Raw genomic sequence first — 13,856 nt, 5'->3', positions numbered from 1 at the left:
ATGTGTCAACTTGTACTTCATTATAAAATCTGATGTATCAGTAGCTGGTGAAAAGCAAAGAAGTATTATTGTATTAATGTGTTTAATTTCTTCTTATCTTAAAAATACTTTTGAATATTTTGAATCTCTGCAATTCTAACATTTTTATTTTTTTTAGTTAGATCGCCAACAGAGAATCTTTCCATCTTTTTGTAATAATAAGCTCGTTTGATAAGGTTGTAGTATTTAAAAGCCATTGTTGCTTTTGCTTTAGTCCAAAGCGTATCTTTGGGAGACTTGTGTCCTCTGCGTAAAACATGTGAGCTACACAACATATAGCAGAGAAATTTATGAAATTAGAAATAGTTTGTACGACATGAATGAATAGTTTGACAATGCAACAAGATAAGCTCAAGATTTTTAATAAAAACGAGTGTTACTCCGTGATCGGGTCGACCATCGACACAATTTAGACAAGATCATTTACAAAACACAATCATTTCACTTTGCCACGTGTATTCAAACGATGAGCTGGCAAGTTTGGTTTGGCTCCCTCCTCAATACTTCCGTAAATATTTCGCCACGTGTCCTCCTCTCTATTTAAACCGAAGTATTCGACCACATAAATCAAACACATCAAACAAATGGTGAATCATCGGAAAACGACAGACACTGACGAGTCGCCGCCGGAATTTGAGTTCGGATCGTTGACTCCATCTTCTCCGCCGCAAGACTCGTTCAATGAGAATTCTCCCGCTGATCACCTCTTCTTCAACGGCCGTCTCTTGCCGCACGCTTTCCCTGCGGCGAGTAGTATTTATACAAAGCGGTCTATCTCATCCCGGAGCAATAGCACGAACAGCAGGAGTACTTTTGGTAGTAATAGCAGCTCAACTTCTCACTCTCCGCGAATGAGTAGTGGCAATGTCGGTAGCAACAACAACAATAGTCCCATTACTCATAACAAGCCGTTGGATATAAAACCTCCGAACAATAGATGTGGCAAAACCGTAAATTCGACGAGGAGGAAAGCTACGGAGATTGTGACAGCGTCTCTGTACAGGTCGTATTCATCGCAGCGGTGGCAATATATAACTCCGGTGCCGGTGAAAATGAGTGGAGGGATAAGGGTCGGTGGGCGGAAGAAGAAGGTGGTAAGGGTGAGAAAGAAGACGGAGGAGAGCAGGGGGAGTAGGGTGATGAAGCTGTGGAGAAGAATTTTAATGGCGGCGATTTTTGCTTGTAGAGAGTGTCATGCATTGGAAGGAGCTTGAGACTTTGTGAAATGATGAGTGGTGACGTGGTTGTATATGAAACAGAGAGGATTGTTCATTCAATAGTAAAAAACTATATTGGCTTGTGGGTTTTTGGGTGTTTGGCGTTTCTTTAACTAAAATATTTGTCTTTCAGAGTAATCAATTAATACATAAAAGTATCTTAAGTTCTTGACTAATGGCCTAATGCTATGAAGAAATTAACTATACTCTAGTAGAGTTTTAAATTTTTATTGAGTATCTTCAACTATATCTTATATATGACTTACGAGAACATAAAGATTTATGTATGTATATAGTAAATTAAAAAATACAGTTGCGATAATAGTATAAGGAGAATGTCATGTTATATATTTTCAACAACAAAAAACTTGATGATTTGAAATTGTTATAATTTATTTTTAAAACAAAACTTAATCATGCCGTAAAGAAAGGGTCTAGAAAAGTTTTTTAGGAAAGAAAAATGCTAAATGGTTGAAAGAAAAAAAAGAGATAGTAGAGCGATGAAAAAAAAGAGAAGAGAGAAGTAGGTTGACTATGTTTAACAGAAGTGATGAGAAACGATCCAAACAACAAACAAGAGACACAGAGACAGAAGCAAACTAAGTTCTTAGGTCAGACAGGAAGACCATCACTCCAAGAAACTCATGTTTCGGTGGTGACTATCAAGGCTCAAGAACTCGCTCGGATTCGCTTGACTCTCAGAATTGCTCTGTTCCTGGCTCTGGTTTTGGTGGCTCTGGTGGTCTGTTTTGTCACCTAACCCCTCCGAGTCAAACAAAAGCTTCGCGTTGACATTGTTAGTCAATGCATTGAAGAAAGATAGTCCCGTGGGCCATTTCACGTCGGGATCTTGTTCTTTGTTTGAGTGTGGCATTACTGGAAAAGGCATGTGAGGCTGGTAGTTAGGCAAAGAGGTTTGAGCCATCATTGGCCGTTGGCTTGTACCGCTCCAGTTGTAGTGAGGAAGAGAGGGTTGTAATGGTTGAGTCTGTGGAGGAAGTATAGCGTGGCTTGAGCCCATGAGCGATGTGTTTGAAGACGAAGTAGTTCGGTTTGAGGAGAAGAGCTGAGAGAGGTAAAAGCCGGATTGGTAGCCGAGTGATTCAAACGTGTGCCTCATCCGAAGAACAAAGTGCAGATCTTCAGGTATCTGAGTAATAACAGCCCATTTAGAGAACATAACCGAAAGATCCCAAGTGTTAAAACTAATTTACTGTGAAAACTTACAATCTTGCAAGAACCAAGTTGTAAAAGGCCATGTCCAGCTTGAATGACAGCTATGGTCTGTAGATGCAAAGGTTACTTGAGAAACAAGAAAGTCAAGAACATTTTCATATATGGTTATATATTGTTCTTTATATTACCTGAATCCCAGATTCGAACTGATCATTCCACTCTGAAGGAATCTGCATTTTCAAGAGATAGATCTCAGTCTTGCAGAGGAAATATTTTTATAAAATAATTGTGTCATTTGATTCTGTAAACAAAAAACTTACAGCATCAAATGAGCTTTGCCAGTAACTAGAGGCATTAGATTCAGATTCAGTTTGTTCCTTGAAAACCCATTTATGGCATTTGTCAGAAGCAACCTTCCCCATTAACCTGTTGGCAAGAGCCAAGAAGTATATATGTTGCAAACCCCAGAAGATATATATATAGTTTCTATTTTCGGCTAATTTGCAGTGGTTAGGTCAGGAGTTATATATATTCATGCACATAGACACGATAATAAAAAGTAATTAAGGACCTACCAAGTACCCACCCTTCGCCATAATTATATAACTGAATTGACATCTTGCTGAAAGATTTACGAACAGGATCTTCCCCTTCCATGTCTCCATAGCAGCCTTCTGTTCCTCCTCTTCCTCTGCAGTATCCATCTTCCCACATCAACATCCTGTATATCAATATGTCAATAATACATAGTGTATTTAATTTGTAAATCTCTCTACTCATCACAAATCATTAATTATGATCAATAAATGGATACTATGGTTATCCCACCAGATCATCTAACGTTGATGACTTGATGTTTTTTCCACCAGATCATGATAATTATAACTTTTTTTTATTTGTTTATTAAACAGATCATAACTTATAATTGAAAGGTAGTTTAGATATAGTCTCATCTCATAGCTACGTGATCATGATCATGTCTAGGATGTTCATGCAAGTTCTGTAATTATTTTGGTTTTTTTTTCAAGCCTATAGAGTACTAATAAATAGTCTGTCTAACTAGTTTCTTTCCGAGGAAAGTTTCCGGTGACTACTATACGGTAAAGTGATAAACCATAGGGGAAAATGTTGACTTTCTTTAACCATGTTTCATAAAGACTAAACTAAAGTAGGTTAAGTCTTGACTATATATATGGGTAACCTATAATTTTTTTTTGAAAAAAAGTGTAACTTACAAGCTTCCATTGTCGTCGCCAACTTTGCAGCCGTTGCCACCGCCTCGAACTCTCCTGAAGAACAAAAAAAGACATCGGTTTGAGAGAGAGAGAGAGAGAGAGAGAGAGAGAGAGACCGAGATGTTGTAGAGTAAAAAGAGAGAGGGGAGAGAGGTACGTACGGACGGGGACGGATCGACCAGAAGACAGAGTAAGTCCAGTCGGTGTTGAGACAAACGGTTCTTAGGGCCTCGTGGAGAGCCACCATCCCTAAAGCTTTTTTGCTCCTTTGTTGCTGCTGCTGATTGTTTTGATGATGATGATGATGTTCTGAGCCCACCATCTATATAAATATGTCGATGTGTGTTATCTGTATGTATATAGATATTTCTCCTCTAGCTTTGGCCTTCTAGGTTTTCTTCACTTCCTTCCTTGCTCAAGCTTCTAAATTCTAATGGACTCTTTTATGTTCTAATTTTATTTTATTTTTCAATTTTTAAAATTTGAACTAAATTATCTGAATGCCAAACCAACATTTACTGTTTGTCGACTCACTCAATAATGTGTTATTTTAGTTCTGAATATTTTGTTGGTACGTAAAAACTTACAATCTTGTGGCAATAGGATACGAATTTCTTGGGGTTTGGTATAGTCAACAATATATAATACATGATTAAAATATTAGAGAACCAATTGAACACGAAGTTAAAGTTTTTTTTGCATGAAAAAAAGTTTTAATCTCTTAAGCCAAGAAAGTCAAAGATACGTAAAAATCTTCCTGAAAAAATCATAATAATTCGCTTTTTTTTATAAAATGAATCCAATCATCAACCGTAGATTTCTTTTTAATAGTTAATATTGCTTTTCTGAAAGAGAAATAATCATATGGTTTTGGAGTGGATAAACTGTTGTTGTTATGATTAAAGATGCAATTACAGTGACCATAATTAATCAGTCGACATTTTTCCTCACTAAAAAGACATTATTTTATATATATGCAACCATAGTGATACGTTGGGAAAAAGCCTTTTATTTGGTTGTCGTCAAACACGGGGTTTGGACCAAGATTCATACTTTACTTACTTCTGTGTGACACGCACGCAGATTAAGGGTGGGGGAGAGGCACGACAAAGAGAATATATAGGAAGAAGAGACTTAGGTGTCACGTGCGCACGTGCCGTGTGTAAGACTCGAGTGGCTTTGTCATCAAACAAACAAATGACCCAGCAGTCTGGTATTGACCTCGAGCGCGTGTTAGACTACGCATAGACAAAATAAGGAAGGAAGAAGAAACGAAAGCGCATGAAGAATACAATCAAAGGGTGGCGCGTGAGGGAGTGAGTATACGAAAGGCAGTAACAGAGAGTTGGTCTGGTTGCATCAGTCTGAAACCCTGACGGAAGTCTTAGCTCCCCGCATTGACCGGTTCTGTTCTTTTCCTACAATTTCTCCTTTGTGGGACCCAATCCTTTTTCATATACTAGTTATATAGTACACTGTATATTTTGAATTTCTATACGCAAACTCTTGAATTTGTCAAAATAAAAGAAGAGGACATGGAGTAAGGTTATTGTATTGTTGTTGAAAAAAAAAACGATGATTAGTTTTCTTGTATCTTAAAAAGAATCGTATACTTATATATATAGTGAAGTTTTGTAAAACATTTCTAATAAGTTGTGGTTCAAGCTGAAAAAAAAAAAAGTTGGTTCAAGCTTTACCATTATAATACACGAAAAATTATAAATTTTTCCATATGGTAAGGTCTGTTCTATCCTTTAGACCTTTACTACCGTTTCATGAGTTTTGTATATGTCCTTTTAAGTAGGATATTCGTATCCTTCGAGGAGTTTATTTTGTAGTATAATCTTATCCGGGATGGCCAAAAAAGGAGTTAAGGAGCAGTGATTAAAAAAAAAAGAGGAGAATCTCTGAACAGAGATTATTTGTTTAATCCCATATTTCTCTTGTAATGCACCTAAAATGCTAGGGTTTTATTAAAAACTAGGGTTTTTTGATATATTTTGATGAAAATTATATATAATTGATGATGGTAATAAAATATTATTTTATAAAAAAAATTTAAATTAGTATTAAAGAAAAAAATTAAATTTAAGATACACATTTTTTAAAATTTTAAAAATCAGTTGTGTTCTAAAATCAAATCTGATAAAAAAAATCATGAATTTAACTCGACGTCGAGGCGAGGCGAATCAAACTGATGACCTCACATATCCTAAACAATTTTTTTGACCACCAGAAAAACGAAACAATTTTATCATCATGAATTTAACTCGTTTTCATATTTAATTGATCGTTATGACCTATGTTTTCGTGTTTTTTATTCCATGTTTTCTTATTCTTCATATTTTTTTTTTGTCATTTTCATTGTGAAATTTTGTGGTAATTGTCATCGTTACTTTTACCGTATGGTTCTTCGTTATACTCTTTTTATTCTTCTTCCTCGTCAACTTCTTCACATTCTTCCACTGAAAAAACATTTTTTTTAGACTACCACACAACTTGTTAAATCATCAAACTCCAAAAACAAAATCATTTCTTTTTTCATAAAAATAAAAAATAAGATAAAAATAAAAAATTAATGAAAGAATATCAACTCATCTATAAAATAATACACAAAAATATATTTTACAGCTCATAAGAAATAAAAAGCACAAACGTAGATAAATAAGATAATTTATGTATTACATCAATATTTATAATATTTTAAAATTTTAAAAGGTTTCGAAATATAAAATTTGAACATTTTAAAAAGTTTCAATATTTATAATACTTTAAACTTTGAAAATTTAAAAATTATAATATTTAAAAACTTTTTAAAAGCTAAAAACTTTTAAAAGTTTCAATATTTATAATATTTAAACTTTTAAAAATTTGAAATATTCTAATATATTTTTTGAAACTGGACGCCTAATAAATCAAGCTTTCCTGCTCATTCATTGTTGAAAGCATATTAATCTTATTTATAATGGTTCTGAACCATTGTCTAAAAAATTTCTAGCCGATGTGGGATATTGTATATAGTTCTTTTATTTCCATAAATTTTTTAAAAAAAAAATCTAAAAAATTCTGGAAATTCAAAAAATGTTAATGAATGGCATGTCAAATCCTGATAGAATTTAAAATAATTCTTAATATACAAAATTCTGAAAATTTTAAAAAATGTTAATTAGTGACATATCTAATCACAATTGGAGGTTTTAAATCCTATGTAGACGCCTTTAGGAGCTTATAGCTTCTACTTTTTATTAGTATAGATATTTATAATATTTTTAAATTTTAAAAGGTTTCGAAATATAAAATTTGAACCTTTTAAAATGTTTTAATATTTATAATATTTTAAACTTTTAAAATTTAAAAATTATAATATTTATAATATTTTAAACTTTTAAAATTTTAAAATTATAATATATAAAAACTTTTTAAAAGCTAAGAACTTTTAAAAGTTTTAATATTTATAATATTTAAATTTTTAAAATTTTTAAATATTATAATATTTTTTTTTGAAACTTTTTAAAGTTTTAATTTGATCAAATAAAAAACTGGATCAAACCAAATAAACTTGGACGCATGATAAATCAAGTTTTCCTGCTCATTCGTTATTGAAAGCATATTAATCTTATTTAAACTGGTTCTGAACCATTGTCTAAAAATTTTCTAGCCAATGTGGGATATTATTATACATAGTTATTTTATTTCTATAAATTTAAAACTTTCTTTTTCAAAAAAAAATCTGTAATGACATGACAAATCCTGATATGTTATTTAAAATAATTTTTAATATAGAAAATTAAGGAAAATTAAAAAAAAATAATTAGTGAAGTGTCTAATCCCTATTGGTGGTTTAAAATTCTAAGTGGACAGCTTAAAAAGCTTATAGGTCCTATTTTTATTAGTATAGACTATAGATTAACGAAAAATATGTTGTAATAATATATGTGATCGGCTAAGAAATTATTCTCAATTTTTATGAGGGCCGTTAAATCAGGTTTGGAGACTATTGGGCTTTTAACTTGGGCTGGGTAGTTCTTCTGAACCTGGCTCTGATATAAATATATATTTTTTTTTTGGTCAAAAAAAGTGAGTGAACAATCATCAACAAAACGAGGACACTTCTTCATATCTGCTGCCAAGAGTGTCTCCTCGATCTCTTGGTACTCAAGAGTGGGTTTCTCAGAAAATGCTATAGCAAACGAAAGGAAAGAGCAACAAAGAGATCCCATAGTAACCGTTCGTCTTGTTTGTCGAATCACCTTGTAAGTTGCATCGATCCTCAACTTTTGAGAATTTGAATTTCGTTTATCTGATTGATCGAACGGGATAAGCTAGAACCCAGTGACGTCTTTTTCAATTTGTGGCTAGTTGCAATTTTGTATAGGTCAGCTGTCACTCACTTCCTCGAATCCACCAAACTGCCAGATTTTTTGCAATTTTACATTCTCTTTTGTCTTTTTTTTTTTTTTTTTTTTTTTTTTTGTTTGCTTTGAGTAAAAGGGATTCTCGCATTTAATTCAAGTTTGCATTTTGCTTTTACTTTCGTGAAGTTCGTGTTATTGATTGAGTAAAAAAGGTTGCAGGGTTGATTCTTTTGTGGGGTGAGTTTAGCTCTAGGGAGGTGTTGGTAGTTACAAATGTTATAGTCTGCTCTCCGATTTTGTTGTTATTGGCTATTTATTTTTTTATCAATATAGTGTTTTCAATGGGAGAGTAGAGCGAGTGTTTTTTCCTTGTATGTGGAGATGGAAGATGTTGCGGGTTTACAAGAGGCAGCTGGAGCCAGATTTACTCAGATTGAGTTGATTGGAAGAGGATCTTTTGGTGATGTCTATAAAGCGTAAGTATCTATTGATCTCAGTTTGGAATAATGGAATTGAGCATTTTTATCTATTAGTTCATGTGATAAAGTCTTTATCTTTTTTTTTTTTTTTTTNAAGTTTGCATTTTGCTTTTACTTTCGTGAAGTTCGTGTTATTGAGTAAACGTTGCAGCTTTGATTCTTTTGTGGGGTGAGTTTAGCTCTAGGGAGAAGAGGAGGGAGGGATTGGTGATAATTGTTATAGTCTGCTACTCTGCTCTCTGATTGTGTTGTTATTGGCTTATTTATTTTTATCAATATAGTGTTTGCAGTGGGAGAGTAGAGAGAGTGTTTTTTCCTTGTATGTGGAGATGGAAGATGTTGCGGGTTTACAAGAGGCAGCTGGAGCCAGATTTAGTCAGATTGAGTTGATTGGAAATTGATCTTTTGGTGATGTCTATAAAGCGTAAGTATCCAGTTTGGAAAAATGGATTGAGCATTTATCTAATTATTTCATGTGATAAAAGTCATCTTTTTTTTTTTTGTATGCTGAGCTGGTGCTGTTGCTTATCAGGTTTGATAAGGACCTCAATAAAGAAGTTGCCATTAAAGTAATCGACTTGGAAGAATCGTGAGTACATTTTCTATTTTAACTTCTTTCTTGTCATATATGCACTTCTTCTCTTAAGGTTTTGGATATAAGTTGACTAATTACATTTTATAACTCGATGAATGTTTTGTTCATGATTCTCAAAGGATAAAGGGCAGTAATCTTTCCTTAGCTTTTACTAGACTTATACATTCAGCTGTTAGTTATAGTGTGTTTGGTTAAGCATACCATAATCCTCCTCAGTAATTTTCTAACTAACCTTTTTTACTTGACATCTGACAGAGAAGATGAGATCGAAGATATTCAGAAGGTATCTTCTTGATTGACGTAATTTTCTATGCGTAATATTTGTGTGTAGGGATTGTAGTGCTCATTTTTGTTTGTTTGACCCCAGGAAATTTCAGTCTTGTCCCAATGTCGTTTCCCGTATATTACCGAATACTATGGTTCTTATCTTCATCACACCAAGTTGTGGATCATCATGGAATATATGGCTGGTGGCTCTGTTGCTGATCTTGTATGTCAACTCACTACTTTTGTAGTCAGAACTTAAAAGAATTTGGAAGTATAACTCTGTGTGTGGTGATGCACGCACGGTGGAGATATGCGTCCTGTACTTATATTCTCTCTGACACAACTTATAATTCTCAAAAGTGATATATCTTGCGCAGCTTCAATCTGGTAATCCGTTGGATGAAACATCAATCGCGTGTATCACACGCGATCTGCTTCATGCTGTTGAATATTTGCATAATGAGGGAAAGATCCACAGAGACATTAAAGGTTAAAGGTTTTGTGTGCGTTAATATAATTACTGTGGTTTATGTGATGAAGTGTGCTTTTTAACTGCTTGGTGCATAAAACATCTTTCTTCCCTTCTTTGCAGCTGCTAATATTTTGTTGACCGAGAATGGAGATGTTAAGGTTTTTTGTTACTTTTATTATAGCAGTCAAATCTTCAATATCTTCTGTTTCAAGAATTAGTTGTATGAGCTTCATCCTCAACATCCTTTTCACTCTGTATCAGGTGGCGGACTTTGGTGTGTCTGCTCAGCTAACGCGGACAATATCAAAAAGGAAGGTGCTTACTACTATGCCAATGATCACTGTTGATTTTGATTCTTGTTACTGATTCAACTTTCTGATGTGCAATGTATCTTTTATGTCCCCATAATATATGGGGAGGGCTGGTAATGAAGTTTCTGGTCTCCTTGTTTAGATTTTGCTGCTTGCGGTCTATTGACTTTTACTGAATTAAGTTTTCCACGGACTATGATTACTCTTGAATAGTCCAATGCACTAGGTCACTATTATTATACAGCCTATCTGCAGCTCCAGTTCCAATTTCTCATCTACAGCCTTACATAGTAGAATCATGTGCATGTTTCAGTTATGGAAATATTTATATGTTAGAAGAGATCTTCTGAAAGATGGCCTTAACAAAAAGCTTCTCTTATCAATTCGGATAACTCTATAGTTCTCTGCTGAGGGTTTAGAATTTTCGTTCATTCTCATCTCGGTTGTGTGCGCTGATATGTTAAACAATGACAGACTTTTGTAGGAACCCCATTTTGGATGGCACCAGAAGTGATTCAAAACTCAGAAGGGTATAATGAGAAGGTATCTCGTCTATATGCTGATCTTCACCTCTTCTAGCTTTACATGTCTTATGTTTCAGCAAATCTAATATTTTTTTGGCAATTGTGTTTCTGTTGCTGGGATTGTTGTCATTGTAGGCAGATATTTGGTCGCTCGGAATTACGGTTATTGAGATGGCAAAAGGAGAACCTCCCCTAGCTGACCTTCATCCTATGAGAGTGCTTTTTATCATTCCTCGGGAAAATCCACCTCAGGTTTCACATTTTTTCATTTTAATCATGATAAAGTGATGCAGCTGGTTTGTGTGCTTTACCGCAGTGAAATTGTGGCACTGCCATTTCTTGATTGTGAAGCCGCCTTTAATGTTTAACGTTCTTTCTTTTCTGTGCAGTTAGATGAGCATTTTTCCCGTCCGGTCAAGGAGTTTGTTTCATTATGCTTGAAGAAGGTCCCTGCTGAGGTATTTATAATGCAATCCTTGTAATCTTTGCTTTCTTTTACCAGAAGCAGTGGGATTTCAAGATCTCTTATTCAAGTCTTATACTTTCAGAGACCAAGTGCTAAAGAACTTATCAAACACAGATTTATTAAGAATGCTAGGAAAAGCCCGAAACTTCTTGAGAGGATAAGGTCAAAAGCAACATTTAGATGGTTTTGCCGTATGTTTATTTTGATATTTTATATGCCAAAAGAAAATCCAGAATAAGCACGATTGTTGTTCTGTCCTTTTTTCCTCTTTAAAGAGAGCGGCCAAAGTACCAAGTAAAAGAGGATGAAGAGACACCTAGGAATGGTCCCGAAACTCCAGTTCAATCATCTGGTACTGTTAGGGTGGCTAGAGATGAAAGAAGCCAAGGCACTCCTGGATCTAGGTTCGATGAATGTTCTGGGCTTGGGGTTTCTTCTGTTACTTGTTTGAAAAAATCTCTATTAACTCGTACCCACAGTTTTCAGGGGAATACTGTCAAAAATGCTGGATGGGACTTTAGCGTTGGGGGGTCACAGAGTATTGGAACAGTTCGTGCTTTAAAACCTCCTCAAGCGAGAGAGAGGCGCCAAGAAGTTTCTTCTAATCATATTTCGCAAAGAACAACAAGAGCTAGTGGAAATCAATGGTCATCTGCGACTGGTAGTAAAACTTCTGAAGCCTCTGATGGAGGTTTTGTCAGAAGACATCCTTTTCGGAATGACCATGAAGATGGCTTCAACGAAGAAGTAAGATCATTTGCCTCTTGTGTGCCAGATGCAGCTCGTCTTATTTGACACGATTTCTTCCTGTTACTGTTGCACTTGAAAATTATATTCTAAAGCATATCATGATATATATGTTTCATGTAACTTGGGTAATCATTTCTACTGCAGGGATCTAGTTTTTAAGTTTCACGTCTAGGATTACTATATTGTATGTCTATGTATTCTTCAGAATGAGGATACGGTAACATATATATGTTTTGTACCTTGTCCTTCTAATTCCAGGATGATTCATTGCTCAGTGGATCGGGAACTGTTGTCATAAGAACCCCAAGAAGTTCTCAATCATCTTCAATATTCCGTGAACAAAGCTCTGGGGTATGAAGTTCCTGGATCCTTTCTAACATCATCTACAGAAATTAAATAAGCTCTGAGGCTTATGAAAGATTCCATTTCTACTTTGTTAGTCTAGCGGCAGGTATACACCTTTTCATGATGCTTCAGCAAGTGGAACTGTTGTTGTTCGTGGACAGTACGATGACTCTGGATCACCTCGAACCCCAAAATCTAGACTAGGGATTCAAGAGAGAACTTCCAGTGCCTCAGAAGATAGCATCGCAAATCTCGCGGAGGTTTGTTTATCCCTTTTAATCTTCATATTATCTTGAAAGGTTGCCTCTCGGAATTGTACTAGCCATCACCTTTTTTTTTTTGCATATATCTTTACATTGCTTTAGATATCTTCTGTTCATTTGGATTTATCATCTGATTCTTACTCTTGAATTCAATACTTCTTTCAGGCAAAGGCAGCACTTGACGCAGGCTTCAGAAGGGGAAATGCTAGAGAAAGACTTGGAATAAGGAAGAACAATAATGATGGGACGGTTAACCGAAGAAGGGAACAAAGTGCTGATGATTCTGATTATTCAGGGTGAATGTAGATCCTAGCTTCTCATGCTCAGAGAATGTAGTATGCTCATTTCTAACACGAAGCTACAATTTATGCAGAAACTCTGGCGATGAGTCTAGTAAACAAAAAGCACGCCCAAGTTCAGAACAAGTGAGTGATGAAGAAGATGAGTCCAAATGGGATTCATTGCCTGCATCATTGTCAGTATTGCTCATACCGTCCCTAAAAGAGGTAATGCTACTATAAAACTACAATCTAATCTTTTTCACTTGCGTATAAAAATGAGTTGCGACTTGCGAGTAGGTTTAGTGTTTTATAAAATTAATAGCGAAATGATCATGTCTTCTGGTTCATGGTGTAGGCTCTTGGTGACGATCCAAAAGAATCTATTGGGCGTACAGTGTTGAGATCCTTTGTGACGATGGAACGTGAAAAACCTGGTTCTTGTGAAGTTTTTGTTGCCAAGCTGATTGAACTTTTAGGAAGGTACATGAAACTTTAAACAACACATAGAGAAAACACTTGTTTGGTCATCTGATTGTGAATATACTTAATGTGAGAAAAACCATAAATCCGTAACAGTTCAAAAGAAGCTTCGGTGAAAGATTTGCATGACATGGCGGTCCGTGTTTTTGCCAAAACCACACCCGACGATGTAGTGAACAAAAGAAAACAAGATAACAAGGAGTTTAGTTCCAACACAAATGTTAGCCCACTGGGCAGATTCTTACTCTCAAGGTTTGTTCGATATGGAACAATTTTTCTTGAACTTGGAACTTTGACTACTTCGCTGACTTCAATGAAGATTTTGATTTTAAAGCTNTTCATATTATCTTGAAAGGTTGCCTCTCGGAATTGTACTAGCCATCACCTTTTTTTTTTTGCATATATCTTTACATTGCTTTAGATATCTTCTGTTCATTTGGATTTATCATCTGATTCTTACTNCTAGGCCAATCATCACGTGATCTTTAAGCTCCCACCCTGAGACAACCTAGCTACAAATAGAATGCATTGGCATGTGTGTTTTTTTTGTTTTTTTTTATTTTATTGATGCGTTAATTTTTGGTATTTATGTGCATAAAAT

At 34.8% G+C, this 13,856-nt stretch overlaps 3 protein-coding genes across 3 annotated transcripts; 2 read left to right on the top strand and 1 right to left on the bottom strand.

The window, feature by feature from the left end:
* On the top strand, positions 377 to 1,383 carry LOC104765349. Its single transcript, XM_010489042.2, has one exon. It carries the CDS (start codon positions 624 to 626, stop codon positions 1,251 to 1,253), a length of 630 nt encoding a protein of 209 aa, XP_010487344.1. The 5' UTR covers positions 377 to 623; the 3' UTR covers positions 1,254 to 1,383.
* LOC104765348 (transcription factor LHW-like) lies at positions 1,700 to 4,120 on the bottom strand. The gene is made up of 7 exons (XM_010489041.2): positions 3,829 to 4,120; positions 3,668 to 3,721; positions 3,019 to 3,153; positions 2,753 to 2,858; positions 2,621 to 2,662; positions 2,484 to 2,540; positions 1,700 to 2,406 (listed from the first exon to the last, which is right to left on the bottom strand). The coding sequence occupies exons 1-7, from the start codon at positions 3,987 to 3,989 to the stop codon at positions 1,885 to 1,887; spliced, it is 1,077 nt and encodes a 358-aa protein (XP_010487343.1). The 5' UTR covers positions 3,990 to 4,120; the 3' UTR covers positions 1,700 to 1,884.
* LOC104767524 (serine/threonine-protein kinase 3) lies at positions 7,755 to 13,607 on the top strand. Its single transcript, XM_010491538.1, has 20 exons — positions 7,755 to 7,920; positions 8,356 to 8,498; positions 9,034 to 9,090; positions 9,352 to 9,379; positions 9,464 to 9,586; positions 9,741 to 9,852; positions 9,956 to 9,993; positions 10,097 to 10,150; positions 10,621 to 10,689; positions 10,806 to 10,922; positions 11,060 to 11,128; positions 11,219 to 11,298; positions 11,412 to 11,540; positions 11,616 to 11,883; positions 12,145 to 12,237; positions 12,327 to 12,491; positions 12,660 to 12,790; positions 12,868 to 13,000; positions 13,131 to 13,255; positions 13,352 to 13,607. Exons 2-20 carry the CDS (start codon positions 8,404 to 8,406, stop codon positions 13,605 to 13,607), a joined length of 2,142 nt encoding a protein of 713 aa, XP_010489840.1. The 5' UTR covers positions 7,755 to 7,920; positions 8,356 to 8,403.

This window comes from Camelina sativa, chromosome 19 (assembly GCF_000633955.1).
Source record: "Camelina sativa cultivar DH55 chromosome 19, Cs, whole genome shotgun sequence".
Taxonomy (NCBI): domain Eukaryota; kingdom Viridiplantae; phylum Streptophyta; class Magnoliopsida; order Brassicales; family Brassicaceae; genus Camelina; species Camelina sativa.
Note: the sequence above shows the minus strand (reverse complement) of the source record. Positions and strands in the feature narration are given on the sequence as shown.

Bases quoted from the DNA above. Each gene is read 5' to 3' on its own strand.
- LOC104765349 (XM_010489042.2), top strand. From the start codon at position 624: ATGGTGAATCATCGGAAAACGACAGACACTGACGAGTCGCCGCCGGAA.
- LOC104765348 (XM_010489041.2), bottom strand. From the start codon at position 3,989: ATGGTGGGCTCAGAACATCATCATCATCATCAAAACAATCAGCAGCAG. The intron at 2,859-3,018 runs GTGGGTACTTGG...TCTTGCCAACAG, and splicing joins TTATATAATTATGGCGAAGG to GTTAATGGGGAAGGTTGCTT. The intron at 2,541-2,620 runs GTAATATAAAGA...TTGCATCTACAG, and splicing joins AGTTCGAATCTGGGATTCAG to ACCATAGCTGTCATTCAAGC.